We start from the raw sequence: 22,227 nt of genomic DNA, 5'->3' as shown, positions 1-22,227 counted from the left end.
AAAAATTCTTTTGATAATATTTCTAATTTGCAATAAGAGTTCGGCAGTTGATTTTCTAATCTGAAAAATTCTTTCGATGATTCAATTCTTAATTCGTAAAAATCTTCAGGTAATTTTTCGATTAATTGAACCAATTGTTCAGAGGGTAGAGACCATACCTTACTTACCTTGTTGGTAGTTGGTTCTCTCCCTGTTGAATTGTTTTCTTCCGAAGATTCTCCCCCTTCATCGATGCTTAGTGAAGAAGGGTTTTCTGTGTTCTCGAGATGTACTTCGGTTGTTGGTTCTGTCGATGGCTCGGTGTCTATTGAGTCGTCGGCTTCCAGAGGTTCTTCGTAGAGCTTTAAGAACTTTTCCCAAAGTTCTTTTGCGCTTTTGTATTCGCCGATTCTGTCTAGATCTTCATTTGGTATTACGGTTAGAAGATAAAATTCTGCCCGTTTGTTTGTCATCGATTCGTCACGTTGCTTCTTGTTCCAGAGGCGTAGATCGAGTTCTTCTCCATTCGTTGTCTTTGGTTCTTCATAGCCACATTTCAATATTAAAGAAATACCAAAATCAGAATTAAGATATACCTCCATTTGTTTCTTCCATGAAGAAAACTCCCCCTCGAATGCTAGTGGATATTCGCTAGCTCCGGCCATCGTGTTGTTGCTTCAGACGATGGTTAGTCCTTCCGAGGTGTCTCGGCTCTGATACCACTTGTTGGATCATTGCGGCCGGCTAGAAGGGGGGTTGTTGGATAGTCCTGTAAACACAAAAGCAAACAACCTTGGTTACAATCGATGTGGTTGTTAATCCAAAGAAAATTAAGCACTAAAAACTCTTTTAGGCGGAGAAGCCTCTTACAACGTTGAAGCGCAGAAACAGAAGCTTAACTACAACTCTAAAGCATACAAGCGTTGGAAATGATTACTTGGAGTTCGTTGAAAAGTTTCTAGACCAATGCTATATTTATAGCCTTGGTCGGGGCGCCCCGAAGGGGTTACGGGCGCCCTGGGAGGATAAAACTTTATCCCCAACGTTCAGATCGAGTTTTGACTCGATCTGGTCAAATTCCAGGTCCGGGCGCCCCGGACTGCTCCGGGCGCCCCAGACTGGTCCGAGCGCCTCGGGCTGGTCCGAGCGCCCCGGACCCTAAGTCAACTTCGGTTGACTTTTTTCGCCTCGGTCCGGGTCTTCAACTCCGGTTCCGCTTGCTTGGGTGATCTCTGTCATCCGAAAAAGGGCTCACCCGAACCCAGGTTCCGGTCTTCTCGAGCAGGCTTCCCTTCGTCTTCTCATCCCTCGGAATCGCCGCGTGTTTCCTTCTCGTCCGCCAGCATACTCATCCGCAGTCTTCGTCCCTCGGACGCACCGCATGCCGTCCTTCTCGCTAGCTGCGTCTCTTCCTCCCCGAGCAATCTTCCGCTCCGGTTTTCGTCCCTCGGAACCACCGCACGCTTCCTTCTCGTCCACCGGTGTACTCTTCTGCAACACCTCGTCCCTCGGACTACCGTCCTTCTCGCTAGCTGCGTCTTCCGCTCGAGTACCTGTGCTCCTAAGCTCCTGCACACTTAGACACAAGGTTAGAAACACATAGGACTTAACTTAACTTGTTGATCACACAAAACGACCTTGGGGTTCCAACAGGTTCGACTAGAAGAGGGGGGTTTAAATAGTTGTTTACCCTAAATTGTTTGTCTTCCTACAATTCATAAGTGTGTAGCGGAATAATAATAACAAAAAAAAGTAAGAAGAGAAAACAAACTCTAACAAGATTATTTAATGCAGTTCAGAGATAGCTTGCTCCTACTCCACAACTTATCATTGATGTAGATGATCCCTCAATCTGTCGGTGAATTAATCTTCAGAAATCTTTGGCTAAAGCTTACTTCTTCTCGGTGGAGTGAAACCTCTCACAAGACACTCTTTTTCTTTACAAGATGGAGAATTAGAGTAGGAAGAAAAGTGTAGGCTTTGGGAGTTTGAGGCAATGACTTAGGAGTTATTCAACAGGTATGAGTAATCTTCTTCATCCCTCAAATCTCCTTTAAATAGAGAGGAAAGAGTTGGTTTTAAATCAACTCATTTCCTGCATCAATCGACTAGTGTAGCCGTTAGACACAGCCAACGACACTCCGTAGAATCCGAGATTCTGTCAACGACTTTCTATTAGTTGACTGGTATCATTACCAGTCGATTGGTGCCATTCCTAGCCGACTGTTCTTCACAACCGTCAAGCACATAACCATTTTGTGCTATCGTGAATTTAGATTAGTCGACTGACCTCAGTATAAGTTGACTAATCTCTTGTATTCACTCATCCTCATTCTCTCTAGAGTCACCCTTGAAGCCCTCTTCCTCGGCCTTCGTCCCTTAGATGCACTTGAGCCCGCGACTCCTCTCCGTGCCATCTTTTCACATTGCCTTAACGTCTGCTTTCCTCAGTCCACTCCATTGCTTCACATCCGGCGATCCCTCAGATGCACCATCTTTCACCGATCTCAAGGACCTAAGCCATAAGATGTACTTACAAAACTTGGCCGCACTAAGTTTCTCATGTGTGGTTCACCAAGTCCTTCATGACTCAAGCACACATATCAAATTCATATGAAAACCTAACTTAAAATCTTTGACACACACATCAAAATCATGATCATACTCGATCAAATTTAGGTTGATTGCACCCACGTAATGACATCAATGCTCCGAAAGTACCATAGTATACCCAAGTCTTTCATAGCAAAACAATAAGCTAACTCAGACTTCAAGGAACTAATTCCATCAGAATCATCATTGATGCAGTGATTAGGAGGGGCCCCACCCTGCTGCCACGGTGGAGGTAAATGTTAAGGTGACCAACGGATGGACGGTGTTGGCCGGTTGGGCGAGGCATACGCCGACCTGGGATTAAGCACCGATCCATCGTCTTTGACACGAAGTAATCAAACCGACGCTCAAGGAACGCGCAGAAGCCTTGCCGAGCGGCTCCTCAGCTCGGCCTTGCAGCAGACTAGGCATCAGATGAGCACGCGGGCGGTGAACTGCCAGCTTAGCGGCCATCCCGCTCGGCCCAGCAATAGAGCATGGGGATAGTAGGCTTCCGGCCGAGCGGCCATCCCGCTCGGCCCAACAACAGACGACACTTGGACAATTGCTTTTCAACCGATCGGCTATCCCGCTCTGCGCGACAGCAGACAGCGTAGGGGTAGTAGAATTTCGACCGAGCAACTATTCCGTTCGGCCAAGCAACGGACACAGCAGGATATATTTTGGCATCCTCTTGGGAGCTAGTGCCACTAACAGGCGGCATGAGAAGACAAAAGATTGTATGATAGAAGCTTCCACCGTCACTTTAGATATATGCTCGGTCCGTTAAGGTACCGTGTCAAGAACACTTTACTAACACGTCTTTTCAGGGAAAGCTTTGAGATGCGTGCTCACCTTGGGAAGTGTGCACGCTCGCTTCCAAGGCTCTATATAAAGGGGGTCCAAGCATTGACGGAGGTATGTTTTTCTCATGGTTTCTACTGTTGCGCTACAGTTCTTACTTCTTCTTACTTCGCCGAAGATTGACTTGAGCGTCGGAGGGCCACCGTCGAGGACCCCTTCCCTGGCTCGGCACTGTTGCTGCTTGTGTTGCAGGCGAGAGCAAAGTCCACCGTAGGTCAGCAAGAACGCCACACCCCCAACATCCGCCTCTCTGACTTTTAGACGGGATCAATCACTAATAATGATCATATCATCAACATACAATGTTGAATCATGATTACTAGGATGAAATCAAGTAAAGTATTCACTGTAGAGAACTTCTCAAACTAAGCACGAGGTGCATGTTTGAGACCATAAAATATTTTATGAAGCCTACAAACTTCATCAGATTAGTGTGAAATATCAGGAGGAGGTGTAACTTCTTCATGAATATCACCATTTAAAAATACATTCTTGACATCCATCTGAGATATTCTCCATCGACAAATAGAAGCAACAACAATCAGAGTAGGAACAGTCGTCATTTTTGTAACAAAAGTAAAGGTTTCCTCATAATCCATGTCATACTCCTGAGAATAACCTTTAACAATAAGACAAGTTTTGTATCATTCGATGCATCTATTATATTTAGTTTTGATCTTATATAATCAACGAGAACAATAGTGTATTTTTCTGGTGGCAACGATACCAAATCCCATGTATGAGTTTGATGCAAAACAGTTAGTTTCTCAGCAATATCATTCTGCCAAAGTGTATTACGAATAGTTTCTCTATAGGATATAGGCTCAGAAAGACAATGAACAGATGCAACAAATGAAGCAAAAGAATGAGAATAATAAGAATAAGCAAAATCTCATAGTTTAGTATACTTACAAACACGAGTAGATAGACGATGGTAGAGAGAAGGATCTGTTGGTGCGGTTAGCACTAACAGTCTAACCCAGGTTTTGATGAATGACAAAATAGGTTAAGTTAGCTTTATTATTGATCTAACACTCTGACCGAGTGTGCAGGAAAAATCCAGACAAGTCGACGGGCTGACTTGATATCTGGCACGAAGCCCAGCTAGGTCGACAGGCTGACCGAATAGCTGCCATGAAGTCCAAACGGGTCAAAGGGTTGACCGGGCGTTTGGCACGAAGTCCAGGTAGGTCGACGGGCTGACCTAATAGCTGGCGCGAAGTCTAGACGGGTCGAAGGGCAGACCGGACGTCTGACAGGTAAGTGAAGGTAAGTCACTGGAGGGGAGTGACTGTGAGGACGCGTTCTCGGGAAGGGAACTTAGGCGCCGATCCGACTTAGAACCATTTCAGAACTCTAAGTCGAGATCTTTACTAGATTCCGGTCTCGGAGAGACGGAATCTAATTAATACTATTTTTTGTTATTATAACTGTGCTAATAATCTGTTTTGCCAGAGATAAAGTGCCTCGGACTAACGTTTTCTTGCATGTAGGAAACCTTTGGAAAACAGGGTCCGGGCGCCCAGGAGGTACCCGGGCACCCGGAGGCAAAAATATATCCACTTCGCGGCGTCGACACATGGAGTTCGCTAGTTGGCTCGGCTACGTCACAACCAGGGCGCCCTGAAGGTTCCAGGTGCCCCGAACCTCCTATATAAGGAGGGTCAAGGCTGAAGTTAAAGTAACAACAAAAGATTCGATCTCTGGTGCTCCTGCGACGCTGCTGACAACGCTCTACTTTTTTAGTCTTACTCTTCTTGTCAGTATTACTTATTTTCATTAGCTTTCTTGTACTTTAAATTGTAAACAAATACTTCGAATTGCAAGTGAATTGCCCATCGAAAGCACCCTTGTGTGCGGGCCTTGGAGTAAGAGTCGACACAGGCTCCGAACCAAGTAAAAAATCACTTGTGTTAGCATTGTTTTGATTTCGTCTTTTTCGCTACGTAATCTCGATTTTTTAAATCGATATTCACCCCCCCTCTATCGACTTTCACGATCCAACAAGTGGTATCAGAGCAGGTACCACTCTGATTTGGTGCAACCACCAATCAGGCAAAGAGGGTGGTTTTTAAAGAAAAATTTAGAAAAATACATCGTCAAAAAAATTAAAAATAAAAAAAATCACCACACTCAAAATATTAGGTTAAAAATATGGATTAGGATATTTTTATGATCAGGAGAAAATTAGAAACCCATAGAAACTTGTTTCATGAAATTCCGACATCTCTAGGTTCATATTTAGTGCCTCCAATTAATTTTTCTTTTTTTTTTATTTTTTTTTAATTTTGGGATGAATCTAGGATTCGTCCCAAAATCTAGGATGAATTTAGGAATTCGTCCCAGATTTACGGACGAATCCTGGATTCGTCGCAAAAAATAGGGAAAAAAATGGCAACGAAATATTTTTGTTTCCAAATTAACCCTAAATTCATCTCCCCACAGATCTGTCACTCACCCCTTCGCTCAACCCTTTCGATCTTGCTCTTGGCGGCGGCGGCGCAAGCCTTCTCGAGCGGCGGCGTAGGTAATCTCTCTCCCCTCTCCATTCTCCCCTCTGCCCTCTTAATCTAGCGTGGCCGCACGTGGCCGCGGCTAGCACTGATGTGGCACTCTTTGAAATGGTGGAGTACTTTGAAATTTAGGGCTTTATTCTTGTTTGTTAACAAAGAAAAGCACTGCAACTCTTGACTTATATACCAATGACCAAGGAATCAATATTGAGAATCTATGTCCAGCAGATAGATTTGCATCTGTTTTTGGAAAAAGGAGGGTAGTTCTTCTTGTACCTGGTTGGCTGGTTGCTCATTTGACTCTTAAATTATGCTAAATGTAGCAACAAAAACACGACACCATTTATTTGAAAAGTACATCTCAGTTGATCCCTTTTGCATACTTCAAATGACATGTGTCATTATATCTTGATGCAGATATCAGTGCCAGTTCAAACTTCTTCAAAGTCTGGCCTTTGGAGAAAGGTAGTTTATGATTTATTATTACAATTCATCCGGTAATATTTTATATATATATATATATGCGCGCGCGCTCCTTTATTTTGATAAGGTACTTTTTGTTAATTTATCTTCATTAGTAAAATTTATATGTAGTAATTTTAAATAGTAATTAAATATATAAATACAGACAAAATGCAGAATGAAAGAAGTTGGATGTATAACAAGAATTTACCTGATCGTCGAGGTTTTTATATACTGTCTCATTTATAATTTAATTTATTTTATCTCTTAATATATTTTATTTGTTCCTACAAGTCATATTATCGCAAAGAGACCTAGAAAGGGCGCAAAGAGACCAAGAAAGGGCGCAAATGGAGCAAGATATAAGAGAGGTACGCCGACAACAAGATTTTATCATGCGACACCTTCAGTTAAGCTATGCTCTAAGTCAAATTCCTCCGCGTGACGATGATGATGGTGACGATAATAACAATGATGGTGGTGCAGCTAGTTCATGATTTTAATTATGTATGTTGATTATTTGTCTCATAATTAATATTTTATCCATTATTCCATGTCGGGTTAACTTTTCTAATTTTTATTTTATTTAATATTGTTAATTTATTTTTTACAGGGTTGGTGAGGCGAAATATATGTCGGAGAAAAAAAGTAAGTATTAAATAACATACCCGTAGTTTACCATGTTATACTTTTAATTTTATTTATTTATTTTTAAATCAGTTACATTTGAAAAGTTAAATAAGGGTATCAATCTTTTTATAAATTCGTTGAAATTTGCTATTACTACATTATTACTTCAAATTCCAAATTATGATTAGAGTTTGCATAGCAACCAAGTAACCATGAGTACTAAAAGACTAGTATCAACTAATTGCTCATATATTATTTTGTGCTTTCTTCATTTGAGACATTTTCATATTATAGGAATTTTAAGAATACATCTCATTCTCTCCATGTTTGATGAAATACGATATTTGTAGAACTTGTTTGATATGGTGAAATATGTTATATCATAACAATTGGATACAAATGCAACTGTTAGAATTATGAGACTGCTAGAATTTAAGTCATTATCTTTCTGGTTACACATGATCTGATTTATTCGTTTGTTTGTATGCAGGAACAGAAGAGTTGATGGAGATGAAAGCTTTTGTGGACAAAGAAGATGAGTTGTTGTATCTTAGTTTTTTTTTAATTTTAATCCTTGTTTAACTTCTTGGATTGTTTGAATTGTATAACTATTGGAGTGTTCAACTTGTATAATATTCTGGAGTCGTTTGAAGAAGATGTTGAGACCTTTGAATTTGTTGTATTGTGATTTGATTTCATTTATTAATAGATGTATGTGAAATAGGATGTGATATTGTTAATTATAGGGGTGTCAAAAATGAACCCGACCCGACGACCCAACCCGAGTCGACCCGAAAAAAATCGGGTTCGGGTTGGGCATTTTCGGGTTCGGGTCGGGTTCGGGTTGGAGGGTTGGAGAGTAAATGAGTCTCGGGTTGGGTCGGGTTGGGTTCGGGTTGACCCGGGTTGACTTAAATATAGGGTTTTGTGGGTTTTTTTGGGGTTAAATCAAATTTTATTTTAAAAATTTAGATGTTTTTATGTATATTAATATCATGTTTGTATGATAATGATGGAATATTGAGATAAAAGTAAAGAATTATAGGGAAAATAGCACAAAAAAGTCATTTTGAATCGGATTTTCGGGTTATATGGGTCGGGTTCGGGTTGATCGGGTTGGTCGGGTTCGGGTTCGGGTTGAGGTGTTTTGGGTTGAACTCGGGTTCGGATCGGGTTCGGGTTGGGTTAAAAAAAAAAAAAAAAACTCAACCCGACCCAACCCGACCCGACCCACCCGAATTGACACCCCTAGTTAATTATGATGTGTTGAATGTATATATTGTGTTATTGTTAATTATGATGTGTTGAATGTATATAGTTTGTTATTTGAATTTATTGTATATATATGTATGTATTGATGGGAATTGTAGAAATGTATTGTTGCTGGATTTTTTTTTTATTTGGAACAAATTTGGCAACGAAAATAATTTATCCCAAACTTATAAATTGCTGTAAATTAATGATTTCGCAATAAAAATATTTTTGTTCCAAATTTCGTCCCAAAATCTGGGACGAATTCGCAGATTCGTCCCAAATTCTGGGACGAAATTTGGAACGAATATTTATTTTTCAAATGAATTTAGTATTTTCGTTGCCAAATTCGTCGTAAATTTTGCAACAACAATAATATTCGTTACAAATTAACAACGAATTTGACAACGAAAATATAATTCGTTGCCAAATATTGGCGCTAAATTAGGGACAGATTTGGCAACAGAATTAAATTTATCACCGAATTTATCCCCAAATTCATTGCTAAGTTTGTAACAAACCAAAATTTCGTTGCAAAATTGTATAGAATTTTGGTACAAATAGAGTTTTTTGTTGCAAATTTGATAACGAATTTGGGGACGAAAATATTATTCGTTGCCAATTTCGTCCCTAAATTCGTTGTCAAATTTGCAACAAACAAAAATTCGTTCCAAAAATTGGCAACAAAAATTTGTTCGTCTCCAATTTTGTCCCTAAATATTTTGAACTAATTTTTTTTCAAATTCTTTCCAAAATTTGTCCCAGAAGTATTTATTTTATTATAGTGCTTAAAGTTTAAATAGAAAAAAAAAACTTAATTATTATAAAAACTATAAATAAATAAATAAATACATATAACCGAACAACATCAACAAAGACGGCTCTTATTATATCAATTTCTAAATTTGAGATGAAAACTCACCTTCTGTTTTTTAAAGTTTACTTCTATTTATAATTAATATTTACATTAAATAAAAATATATTTACCACTAACATAATAATGCAAATATTTATATAAAATATTCAACGACATATCTCGTCCTCAAGTGAACAACAAAGATAAAACATTTTCGCACGAAGATGCCCCTCACAATGAATAACTGGATCATATTACATAGAAATAAGGGAACAGGGACAGAAAGCTACTAAAGCTCTTGAAGAGTAGACATGATAAATAATAGAAACTACTTGTTTTGTTCTCTCTAGTATTTTTGTGGTCCTATCCTAATTAGCCTCTTTTAGATTTGATTCGCACACGAATGCTAATTCACTTGCAGTTGAAAGAACACCTCTTCACACGATCATGCACAAAGCGATTCATATGTTAAACATAATTTTAGCACAAAGTGAAGTTACCAATTCGTAAAGTTGTCCTCTATTCTGTTTAGCCGATAATGTAGGGGATATGTTTATAACTCACATCACATTTACTTGGTCTAAGATGACCCAAGAACTAAATTAGGATGAAAATTTATTATTCGGCCGTTATATAACTTAGAGACTATTTTTAAAATATCGATTACTCTAAATTTGCAATGAAAATTTATTACATCCGTCTCTATTTTTCAAACTTGTACTCCTAATTTTCATTGAAGTTGTACACATATATTTATAATGTTTACACCAAAATAGCATAACATTTACCATCAACATTACAATGCAAATATTTATATAAAATATTCACCAACATTGACATCTTCAAATAGATTTTTTTTATTTTATTAATATATATATTATTTGACCCCACTAGATTTAGTTGTGTACGTTTGGTTTAATGATAAGATTATGTTTTCTTCAAATATGCTTCCTAAGCTCCAATCCTTATTGGATTGAATTTTAATTTTATATTTCACATTCTAACTAAATATATAGTAAATTCGAAAAGATCATTATAATATAATATATTTAACTAAATATATAATATTCGTGAAAAATTAAAGAGATCATTATAACATAATATATTTAATAATTATTTTCATTATTTAATATTAGACCCTCGTCATTTAATATACGATCTCCCCAGATCTAAATCCTGGATCCGCCCATGATGAAAAGAAGAGAACATCGATAGAAAGCGGTAAAACTCTTGAACTTGAAGAGTAGACATGAGAAATAGGTTCTCTCTAGTGTTTTTGTGGTCCTATCCCAATTAGCTTCTTTTAGATTTGATTCGCACACAAATCTTAAAGCGAATTCGTACGCGGATGAAAAACACCTCTTTCACGCGATCATGCACAAAGTGATTCGTATGCTATGCATAATTTTAGCTAGCCCAAAGTAGAGCTATTCTTTTAGTTGATTAAGTAGTGGAAATGTTTATACATCTTCACATTTATAAGATGGCTCAATGACTTAAAGAGCAATTATCATCTTCTTCGATTTTAACATAATTTTGACCCGAATTATTATACATCAAGTCGTTTGGCGAAACAATTTAACAGCTAAAACAGGGTGTTGAATCAGTAGGAGAAAGCCTAAACGTTGAATAAGAGAGCTCAACTAAGAATTCTTCATTGGTAGTGCCTAACGTTTTAGTAGAAGAGAGAAGGTAGCTTCTTAGATCAACCAATGGGCTTATAATGGGCCTAATTGAGAAAGCCCAACTAGAACAATAACAGGCCATCCAAATTAGAGGTGTGGAGATCGAGCCGGAAGCATGCGGTTGGGCTCATCTCAATCTCGAAAAAGTAATGGGCAACTCCAACTCGAGCTTGGACTCGAGAGTCGCAATTTATTTATTATTTAATATTTTTAATTAACAAGTTTAAATTATTAAAATATATGTTAAATTATTATTATTATTATTGAGTTTTATTAATTATTTTTAATATTAATAGGTGGATTTTAAAAAGGAATAAAATATTTGATTATATTTGAAGCAAGTTCAATATTACAATGATCGAATTAAAGAAAAAAAAATCCAATCTTAAAACATATATATATATATATATATATATATATATATATATATATATATATATATATTTTGTTTTTTTAAGAAACTTATATATTGTACTTAAACATTTTAATGACCATTTAAAATAGAAAAAAAATATTGTTTTCAAATTTAAAAACAGAATAAGAAGGTAAAAAAGGAAATGCACAAGAAAGATTCTAATCTCAATATTTAAATAAATTTCATCGATTACTATTTTTTACATGGTCAATTTTTAATTGCGCATAATTTAGTTAAAAGTGTTATTTAAAAGTTAAAATCACTAATTTATACAAATAAAATAAATTATAGTCCTTATAAACCTCTATTTGTTTTAAAAATAAATATATTTTTTATTTTTTAATATTTATTAAGTACAAAATTTTATAATCATTAATTGTTACAAAGACAAGTTCAAACTCGAGTTACGCTTGAGCTCGAGGTAATACCTAATTAAACCGGCAACCACGTTATATAATTAAAACGAGCCGCTGGCGCTGTCGCCACATATTAAACCGGTACGTTTGTTATCTCAATTTATTGCAGTCCGTTACGGACGCGGATCTGGTCAAAAACCGCGGCCCTTGAACGCCGACCGGGTCACGTGCGACAATCAACGGCATTGGTGATGTATATCTTCTGATCGGACGGCCATTATCATACCTCGCCTCAGAGCCGCCTCCCTATTTAAGCCCTTCTCATCACCTTCCGGGAGATCTCTTTGCTTAATCTCCCTCTCATTGCGGCTCAGCTTCGCTCGCCGACCTTAGCGCAACGGCGGCGAAGATGCAATCGGCAGGTGGCGTAGATCCACGGTGGACACCGACACCTCCTCCACAGGCTTGGACTCCGGTTCGATACCCGGCGCCGGCGATGGTGATGCAGCATCCCATGATGGCGCCGCCTCCTCCGCCTCCCTACGGCCAGGCTTTTGTGCCCTACCACCAGACCCCGACTCCTCCTCTCCCTCCTTCGAAATCGAACCGCTACCAACAAGGTGGGGAAGCTGTGGCGGATGACGAGAAACGGACGATCTGGGTGGGGGACCTCCAGTACTGGATGGACGAGAACTACCTCCACAGCTGCTTCGGCCACACCGGCGAGGTTAGGATTTATCCTTTCGTCCTCTAATGGCGTCGTTCTTCTCTTTTGATGAAAAGGTCACTTATTAATAATGGATGTGTTTATGACGGATTGGATCTTCCTGATCCGTTCGATTCCCCTACGAGAGTTGGTTAAGGTATTCTTACTTTCCATGCATCAGGTGTATAGGAAAAATAATATAAGTGCTTTTGCATGGAATTTGGACAGTTTCGTAATTTCTGTTACAAATTTTATAGAACTCTTAAATTTTAAGCAAACAATCGCTAGATTTGATAACAAGAAATATCAATTAGGTAAATTTTGAGATTCAGATATCATAGCCCTTTGCATTACTTTCCTTGGATTGGATCTGATGTAATTTCATATATGTCATATTAATTCCTGAAAACATAATGCCCATTGATGTAGGATTCCGTGCTCTGAATTCATCTCTAACAAATTTAGCTAGTGGTAGCTGATTAAGGTTGAACCTAGAAGATAAACTGAACATAAACATGTTACAATTGGTAATGTTCCTGCTAGTTCTTTTTGCAATGCAGCACATTCAGTAATTAGGGGATTGGAAGGCAACAATAAGAAGAATAGTGAAATATATATTTTTTGGCTATACATTTAAGAATTTCAACTTTAGAGCTTTGTCATCTGTGATAATTGTGAGAATATTGTGGGTTTATTTTAAAATAGTACTTCTTAATTAGCTTCTACATATTCAATGATGACTATCAAATAAAGTGGATAAGCTGAACTGTCAACAGGACTTGCTTTCTTTGAGAATTTATTCTTGGTCTCGTGTGTGTTTTATTACCTTGACTAGATGGGAGATCCTTTGTAATAACAGGAAGAAAATATCACCAGCTCATCAATTTGCCACATCTGTTGGTGAGACAATAGAAAGAATGGTTTCTCACCTGATTTTGCTCCCTTAAATTGAATGGTTCATTCGCTTGTTATTTGAGTTCCAATGTAATCTTTTTTTTTTTTATGAAGAGTTCCAATGTAATCTTGATTGTGCAGTTGTATGCCTTTGCCTGCTTGTTGGCACTACTCTCTCAGATTTTGAATCTTGTTATCTAACTCAATTGGATCGGATATACCTCTCATAAGTTATAGTCTTTCACTGGACAACTATCTAAAGTGCTCATCTCTTTGGTTCCCTTTCATCACATATGACATTGGCAGCAAACTTACTTGTTTTACTCAAATGGCACTGGTGTAAGACATGGAAGTCATGAGTTTCCTTCTTGTGACGACAGAACCCTCTCCTTTGCCTTTTTCCTTGGTCCTAGTCAAAGTAACTATCCCACTATGTTTTTCACAGTCAAGTTGCAAGTCCAAGATTCAGTATTCATACTGCGATAGGATCTTCAGAATGAAAAGCATGCTTTAGGGTGATTGCTCCCCGCATTCAAATGTTACCCACGTAATGCTAGTTGAACACATGCCCAAACCAGATAAGATAAGCTAACTGCTAGATGGATTCCAAACATATAAGTGGCTGCACGGTTATGACAGCTTCAGTTAATTACTAACCTCTCAATTGTTTGCCTTCCTTGAGTTGTGTCTCCCACAGTTTGACTTTGATACTACCCATTCGTCCCAACAACTTTCTTCAAAAGTGCCTTATTGTATAATGATTGCAGTGGTAACGTATCATTTATTTGTTTCATCCTTGCTGGGTTAACTACTGTTATCAATAGCATTGTCCTCATTTTGCCTCTAATTTTGCTGTGTAGTTTAAATCAGGTTGAGGGTATGTATTGTACTAAGATTAAAGTCTGGAAATCATATTCAGGACTCAGGAGAAAGAGGTTTTTTTTGGAAAATTGATACTGCTTATGTCCCTATCTTTTGTACCTAATGGCTAGAATTTTTAAATGCTATTCTTCTTTTAACATGGTTTCTGTAAAGGAATATATGTGCCTTGATAGAGAACCGTCTTTTCAAGTTTGCCTGTTTTTGAAGCTAACAAATCTGTTTTTCTTATGTACGTTCATCATATTCCCATCTTATATAAACAACACAGTAAGTGTTTTCCACTCAGTTATGCATGATTTAACTTTCAATCCCAATCTGTGTTTTGTTAATAAATTCTATTGCCAGGAACCTTTTCAACAAATATCACAAGGTAATAATGGTTGAAACTTGGCGAATTGCCTCTTAACTTGAGTGTTATTCTTTTCTTTTAGATAAGAAGTGAGTTTTACATAACATGAATGCAGTCTAATACAAAATTAGTGTGCATGATATGTTGCTAATTAGCACAAATTGAGTGGATTCTGTAATTTCTTTAGTATGATCAAAATTTGCAGCAAAACTAATTTTAAATCTTGGTGTCCACTCAAATAAGGATAGCCCGGTACACGAAACTCCTGCTATGCAAGGTCGTGGGGAAGGATCCATTGTAACGCAGTCTTATCCTACTTTTTGCAAGAGGTTGTTTTCAGGATTCGAACCCGTGACCTTTTGGTGATAAAGTAACAACTTTACCGTTGCGTCAAGGCTCACCGTCGATGGTGTCCACTCAAATGGAATTAGGAAAAGTGTTTTTTTTTCCTTTTTGAATAGCTTGCATGAAATAAGAATTTAATCTTATTTAAATCAAGGTTGGTGTACAGCCTTTCCTAATCTGTATTAGCTGGTCTATATGGGAACTGATGATAGTTATCTAGAATCTCAATATACCCAATTTTCTTAAGCTCCTCTTGCTGCTGATTGTGTAAACAGACAAGTTCTGGTGGAGTGGACATTAGTTAATTGTCAAGGGATTGTCAATGAAAATGGAAATTTCTTATTATTCCCCTAGTACAAGAAGATACATTATTCCAATCTTTGTTTCTTCTTACACTCACATGTATAGGGAATCAGAGTATATTCGTGTTATTTTGTGTTGTTACACATGTACCTACCCAAATTTAAACAAAAATGAATCTTTTCTTAATGCCGCATGTATAGTGAATCAGATTATACTCAGTCATTTTGTGTTGTTACACGTCGTGCAGGTTGTCTCCATAAAAGTTATTCGCAATAAGCAGACTGGACAATCAGAGGGTTACGGGTTTGTGGAGTTTCTTTCACATGCAACTGCTGAAAATATACTTCAGAATTTCAGCAGTCATCTTATGCCAAACACAGACCAGCCATTCCGGCTAAATTGGGCATCATTTAGCATGGGTGACAAGCGCTCAGATCTTGCTTCTGATCACTCTATTTTTGTAGGCGATTTAGCTTCTGATGTTACAGATACACTTCTGTATGAAACATTTTCTATAAAATACTCCTCAGTAAAAGGCGCAAAAGTAGTTATTGATGCCAATACTGGGCGTTCAAAAGGTTATGGGTTTGTTAGATTTGGGGATGAGAATGAAAAAAAGCTTGCCATTACTGAGATGAATGGTGTTTATTGTTCAACTAGACCTATGCGTGTTGGCCTTGCTACTCCTAGAAAATCTTCTGGTATGTGTGACTGAACTAATATTCTTCATTTGAGGTTTCCTTTTTTCCTTCAATAAACATAGTTCAGAACTTTAGATCTTAGTTTGTTGTTGAATTACTTTTCTAAGCATTAAGTAATGTAGTTAGACGCTGAATCATATATACCTGCTATGTATTTTTGTGTACTGCATGTGAGGTCTTCAATCACATGTTTAGTAGTTATGGACTATGCTCTACCAAAATGTTACTATTTCTTTTTTCTTAATTACTACTGAATTCAATTTGTATGATTTATTTATTTGCTACACTTGTAGATCAAATGTTTCAGCTTTCTGAATTCTGTGTTACAAAGTGATTTAACTGGTAGTTCTCAAAATATTATAGTAAGAGACCGCAAGCCAGTTTCTGGAAAGGTAAATAGGAAACATCAAATGGATGGAAGAGACAGCATTTCTCTTCACGGCTTCATCCCTTATGCCATAGTGTGATAGATGATGTTACTGCCAAATGGCTTAGTGAGGATTTGATCCATATACCTGCGAGTTCTGTAATCAGCATAATGTAACAACCTCTCAAACAACCTATGCTTCTGCTGAACTGAATGCATACAGACACCTAAAACATGATCTTAAATGAATTTGACATGTTATTCAGTGGTGTAGAACATTTCAAGGTTAAACGAATTCCTAGTTGTGGGTAAATTTTCTAATTCAGTCACAGAAGTATGATACAAGATAAATAAATGTCTGCAGCCATTTTAATCTTCTTATCTCACAATCTGTAAGCAAATAACCACTTTCAGATATGTAAATTGTAAAATTCCATCGTCATCATCAAGCCCCAACTATTAGGAGTTGGCTATATGAATCCTACATTTCCGTTGAACTATAAGTCCGTATCACTAATAATATTTCAATCAATTAAATTTTTTTGTTATATTAATTGACAAAACCTGTCTTAAAATCCATGGTCTTTTTTGAATATATGTCCATACTATCATGATAAATTTTCAGTCATTCTATGCATTATTAGATGCTCATCTCTGTATTAATTTCTTAATCAACATCCCAGAGGCAAGAACAATTGGAATGCTTTAAAATTTAAGTTTTTCAGAATTTTTACTATTTTGTTTTGATTATTTGTAATAAATTAGTAAATTTAGATCTTGATGTAGGAGAATAAATTAAATAGGGAATAGATTATGTTATTGCCAAGGTCTTAGGAAGTATGTTATTTATTACCAAAATTTAGGAATAAATTTGTATTGCCAAGTTTAGTTCATTCTTGGTGCCTTCAAAGATATTTTTAGTTGTTTATGATTTAGGTTTGTTCCATAATTATTTCCTCTTGTGAGACATACGATTAATTATAGAAGTTTTACTTTTATAGATATTTAAAGTTTTTATTTTGATCAGTCATAATATACTAGGTACATTTCAATCTTGTTCTAGGGGATTGAGACATTTTAAGGAATAGGTTGATTCCAATCTCTCTTGTTTAATCATCTTCAGTTTATTGAAGTCTTACTTTAGGGGAATAAGTAATTTTAGGGAATAAGTAATTTATTAGCTAGTTTTTTGAAATTAGGTTATGAGGTGTATAGATAAGAAACCTCAATTCCTCTTGTCTAATCATTTTCAATTTTAAAAAGTTTATTTTCTTTGTCCTTTTGTTTTTCCGTGTTATATCACGAAACCTATTGGGATTTTCTTCAAGGCCCTAACAATGACCTTTTATATTAAAAACATTGTAATGAATGACCTAATCTGATCACCCAAAGCAAAATCTATGTTAACCTAGTGTGCTATTACTAATCAGAATAAAATCTTACAAGGATCTACTAAAAAACCTCCTAATTATTCTTGCATCATTAATATTACGAATTTGTTATCAAACCATCCATTTGATTAAATTGTCTGGAAATGATTACCTTTCTATTTGCTGTTAAATCCACATCAGAGAATGCATGAAAGTGATTCATTAAATCCATTCAGACAAGTGATCATGGCTGAGTTGGTTTAATCATTTGTTGTTTGCTTGTGTACCTAGAGGGAAAAAACAATGGAAAAAGGTTATATGAAGAACAAGGAAAAGTCTCCATCCATTCTAAATGCTTGTAGATTGCAACCTTTTTAAATGACTTGAGGTTATTGTTTGTTTATGTTTAACAGAAATTAGATCGAAACGATCGCTTGTGTTTTAGGAAAAAAAAAAAATTGACACCGAGTCCATACCTAGGTGTCTGTTGAGTGTATTACTGACTCATCCTAACTCAGTCATCTGGGACTGTATCAACAGATCGTTCTGTAGCTTCAATACTTATTTATAGATCAATAGACTAATCTTATCTTCACTCATTTATTTTACATTTTTTTTTCTGTACAAGGGCTCACTTTGCAAGTAACCCCTTCAGATTCTAGTTTCATATTTCATCCTAATTATTTTTTAAGTGAAAGCCATCTTAATCTCAAGTCATGGATGCTTTAGGTGGTTTTGGACCAAATGGTGTATCTTCAGCTGGGTCCCAATCAGATGTAGATTCAGCGAATACAACAGTAAGAAGATTTTCACTACACAACACATATGTGCATTGTTTTTGCATTTTGATTTTACATTTTGTTGTCTTGGTGAAGGTATTTGTTGGAGGGCTGGATCCAGATGTCAGTGAAGATGATTTGAAAGAAGCTTTTTCTCAGTATGGTGAAATCGCTTCTGTTAAAATTCCTCTGGGAAAACAATGTGGTTTTGTTCTTTTTGTCCACAGGTGCGTATCACTGATTTAGTTCTGAACATTGCAAACATAGAGCAAGAAGCTCAACATACGTTGTTATTATCTGAGTTCACTTTCTCGAACCCGTGCAGAAACAATGCTGAAGAAGCAATGCAACAATTAAATGGTACAACTATCGGCAAGCAAACAGTTCGTCTATCATGGGGTCGCAACCCTGCTAATAAACAGGTAACCTTTTGACTCCACACTCTAAATCAAGTAGTTAATAATACCGTCATTTTTCCATCCAAATGTGTAGTTATTTCAAGCCCAAACCATCTAATCTCTTGATTCCTTCTCTGTTACTTTTACAGTCGAGAGTTGAACGGGGCAGGAGGTGGAGTGGAGCCTACTACGGGGGACAGACGTATGGGGGGCAGACGTACGATGGATACAGCATACCTGCTCATTACCCCTCCATGTATGCTGTGCCGTATGGCGCTTATGCATTTTATGGAAACCAACAGCAAGTGAACTGAGAAGAATACTTCTTGCTGATTCTTCAAAGGCAAAGCACAGTTGTAGCTGTGATCAGTAATTGGTGAGTTAGTCAGAAGAACCCTATTGTGTGTCGTGTAAACTTATGCACTTAAAAAGAGTTTGAACTGAAGATTCTCGCAAAGATTTTGTCACTGGTCATAACTAAATTAGACATCTGTTTGTGTGGAAGTGTATGCCAATAGATTAATAGATAGTTTGCTAGTTTAAGGAAACATTGTTCCTGAAACAAAGTAATTACCAAATATTTTATACATGGAGTCCATAATTACTTCATCATTGCATGCAATGGACCAATTGATTGCTCATAGATTAGAGAACACAAGTTTTTTCTGTTAATGCTTCTGGTATTAAATATTTGCAGAAATTGTTTATGCTGTTTTTTTTCTTGGTAGAGTATTTTAAGCTATTTATGTTTTATTTTATTCAGAATTTAGAATTTAAATGATATAAAACACCAGGAAGTTTCAGAACTTTCGATTTTTGGTGCTTCCTGAACCGAACCAATTGACCCAATTGGGTAGCTCGAGAGATGAAAGCCTAGCTGGTTCAGTCTGATAGACAAGAAATCTCAGTGGAATAGAATTTTGGATCAAACATCAAACGAATAGCCAAATGCAGAAGCAACCAAATATTTGAATCAATAAATCAAAGAGTGGCAAGAGAACATGTAAGGAAAGTTACTCTTCGTCGCACCCAAGCTATTTCATACCGTCTCATAATCTGGTTCCCATCACTTCTAAGTTCTCCCTAGTGCTGTCCCTAGTCCACTCAAGGCACTTGGTATGACCACCAGTGATAGGTGATGCAATGACTTCAGGAATCCTACAACAATCTTAGGATTAGTTTAACGATACAATCAAGGGTTGAGAATGTAAACAGGGTTAGAATGTTCAAGATGGGGACTCAAACTCATAAATTGACTTGATGTGTTTGCTCCAATAAACTGGACATAAACTCATAAACAGGGTTATCAATAATTCCTCCAAATCTGTTTGCTCAACACTGGATATCTTTAGTATTTAGAGGTTGCAAGGAAGTTAAAACAACAAATTTTCAGATCTAGACTCAAACTAGAAATGTACTTTCACAATATTAGCTCGTAAAATTCAAATTTGAAGGTAGTACTAGCTTACATGCTCAAGATAACAACCATAGATCCAAAAAGGTTCTTTGAAAGTAGTACTAGCTTTCTTAGCTCAAAAAACTCAAGATGAGTGGATGAATGTAACAACTATCCATGGAAGTAGTACATTAAACATTAACGAGAAGGTTAATAGGTGAGAGATGATGCAATATCCAACTATTTCTACCTTTGCCACCCCACCAATAAACTGACTTGATACTCGCGACAACAAACATATGCAAAGGCTGGACACTTCAATTTACCAAAGTAAAAATTTTGCATAACTCGAATGGAAACTTTATGCCCATGATCATGTGGCATGAGTCTGAATAACTCTATGTAATACAAATTTTCAGTATTTAAAATGCCATAATTATTCCTCTTTGATGGCTAATTAGGATGTTTGTCTACTGAATTACCTTTTTTGCAGCACAAAATTTGCCTCTTCACGTCCTACAACAATTTGAACGAGGTTAAACACATCATTAGCCATCAAACACTTTTGTTCATAAAGTAGTTGCTCTTTACATTGGACATCCAAGACCAATTATGAAAAATAGACAATGTTCTAAACATCAAGCATTTTTGTGAAAGTGTTTGAGGAAATATAGTCAGTTGAGGTCGCACCAAGTTGACTGAGGATTGAATAGAGTACAGATAGAAGTATCAAAATATAGTAAATTGGGGTCACATCAAGTTGCTTTCTGTTCACCCAACACTCAGTTTTCAATTGACTGCGTTGACAATTGAAAATCATCAAACACTTAGTCAATTGGGATCTAAATAACCCTCAGTGAGTGTTTAGAATGTCTTCTCCAAGTCATACATGATCTTGAATGTCCAAGGTGAGGTCTTTAGGATCATCAAACACTTTTTTAGATAGATAGATAGATAGATAGATAGGAGGAAGCAACTACTATAACGAATCTCGATGGCAAATAAACTAAGCTCTTGAGGCTGGTGTAAATGAAATCCGCGATTAATGGAAGTCCCGTGTGCTTGGGAGGCCGGGAGAGTGGAAGCATCCTCTGGGAGACCAGCTGGTGCTTCGGACAGAACTCGAAAGCCGCAACCGATTTAGGGCGGAGGATTAGGGTTTTAGGTGGAAGATCGGCGGGACCCGAGATAGAGAGAGAGAGAGAGCGAGACTAACAAAGAATAGCAGAGGCCGAAGAAGAGAGAAAACGCCACAAAAAATCTTTTCCAAAAATCATTTTACACATCTTCGAATCCCAGATCCAACAAAGGGGAAATGTGGTTTACCCAAGGGAGAAACGGAAGTGTCGGAGCGGCGTGGCCAGATCTGCAGCCGGTGGCGGCTAGAGAGAGACGAGGCTCAGAAAAATAGAGTGACCCCGATAATCTGAGTGAGGCGTGCAAGCTTAAGCGCCGCCGAAGTAGGCCGGCGAAAGGGGCGGCGGAGATCGCCGAGGAGGCTCGAGGAAGAGCGGGAGCCTGAAAGTATCGTTACTCTTTTTGCTTTCTCATATTTATTTATTTATTTTGTTTATTCATTTAAATTAATATATACATGAGAAATTTTATAGGTACAAAACAAAAGGCAAAAAATAAAATTAAATGACATGCCTTCACGTTTTACTTTCCGAAATTAATTTTAGTTTTTACACCATTATATATCTTTTATCGAGATGTGACATATATTAAGTCAAATCAATACCGATGTCCTTAGAATTACACAATTACAACAACTGCAACTATATAGTTGTAATAACTATAATATACTCATTATTATTATTTTCTATATTAGGATAGTTATGATTTGTAATTATTATAATATGATCATGTTGACATATATTGACCAAAGTTTTTCATTGTTGATAGAAAAAGAAATGATCATGTCACAAGAGCTATGAATTATAATTGTTACACATAGTATTATTAGTAATAGTTAGAGTTCGAAATATTACCATAATATAATATTGATTAGTTTTGATAAAAAAAAAAAAATATTCATATTATAGCAATTATAAATTATAATTATTATAATATAATTTATTAGTGTTGATCAGAGTGGAAGTATCTATGTGATAATTGTTACAATTCATAATTG

General features: G+C 36.8%; 1 protein-coding gene and 1 long non-coding RNA gene across 3 annotated transcripts; one reads left to right on the top strand and one right to left on the bottom strand.

Moving 5' to 3' along the window:
- Window positions 1–11,931: 11,931 nt before the first annotated feature.
- LOC121984580 (polyadenylate-binding protein RBP47-like) lies at window positions 11,932–19,309 on the top strand. The gene is made up of 6 exons (XM_042537579.1): window positions 11,932–12,330; window positions 15,330–15,783; window positions 18,250–18,317; window positions 18,396–18,526; window positions 18,625–18,721; window positions 18,847–19,309. The coding sequence occupies exons 1-6, from the start codon at window positions 12,013–12,015 to the stop codon at window positions 19,009–19,011; spliced, it is 1,233 nt and encodes a 410-aa protein (XP_042393513.1). The 5' UTR covers window positions 11,932–12,012; the 3' UTR covers window positions 19,012–19,309.
- Window positions 15,791–21,627, bottom strand: LOC121984581. 2 transcript variants are annotated; one of them, XR_006112951.1, is made up of 5 exons: window positions 21,420–21,627; window positions 20,576–20,609; window positions 19,743–19,855; window positions 17,693–17,807; window positions 15,791–16,298 (listed from the first exon to the last, which is right to left on the bottom strand). It is a non-coding gene; the product is annotated as an uncharacterized LOC121984581 (long non-coding RNA). The 2 variants fall into 2 exon arrangements; XR_006112950.1 differs by lacking the exons at window positions 15,791–16,298; window positions 17,693–17,807 and having other exon boundaries at window positions 19,649–19,855.
- Window positions 21,628–22,227: the final 600 nt, after the last annotated feature.

The sequence above is a fragment of the Zingiber officinale genome, chromosome 5B, assembly GCF_018446385.1.
Source record: "Zingiber officinale cultivar Zhangliang chromosome 5B, Zo_v1.1, whole genome shotgun sequence".
Taxonomy (NCBI): domain Eukaryota; kingdom Viridiplantae; phylum Streptophyta; class Magnoliopsida; order Zingiberales; family Zingiberaceae; genus Zingiber; species Zingiber officinale.
The sequence above is the reverse complement of the archived record's forward strand: the minus strand, read 5'-3'. Positions and strand labels throughout refer to the sequence as shown.

Coding starts and splice junctions, on each gene's coding strand:
- LOC121984580 (XM_042537579.1), top strand. CDS start 12,013: ATGCAATCGGCAGGTGGCGTAGATCCACGGTGGACACCGACACCTCCT. Junction 12,331..15,329: donor GCTTCGGCCACACCGGCGAG/GTTAGGATTTAT, acceptor CACGTCGTGCAG/GTTGTCTCCATAAAAGTTAT. Junction 18,722..18,846: donor GCAACCCTGCTAATAAACAG/GTAACCTTTTGA, acceptor TTACTTTTACAG/TCGAGAGTTGAACGGGGCAG.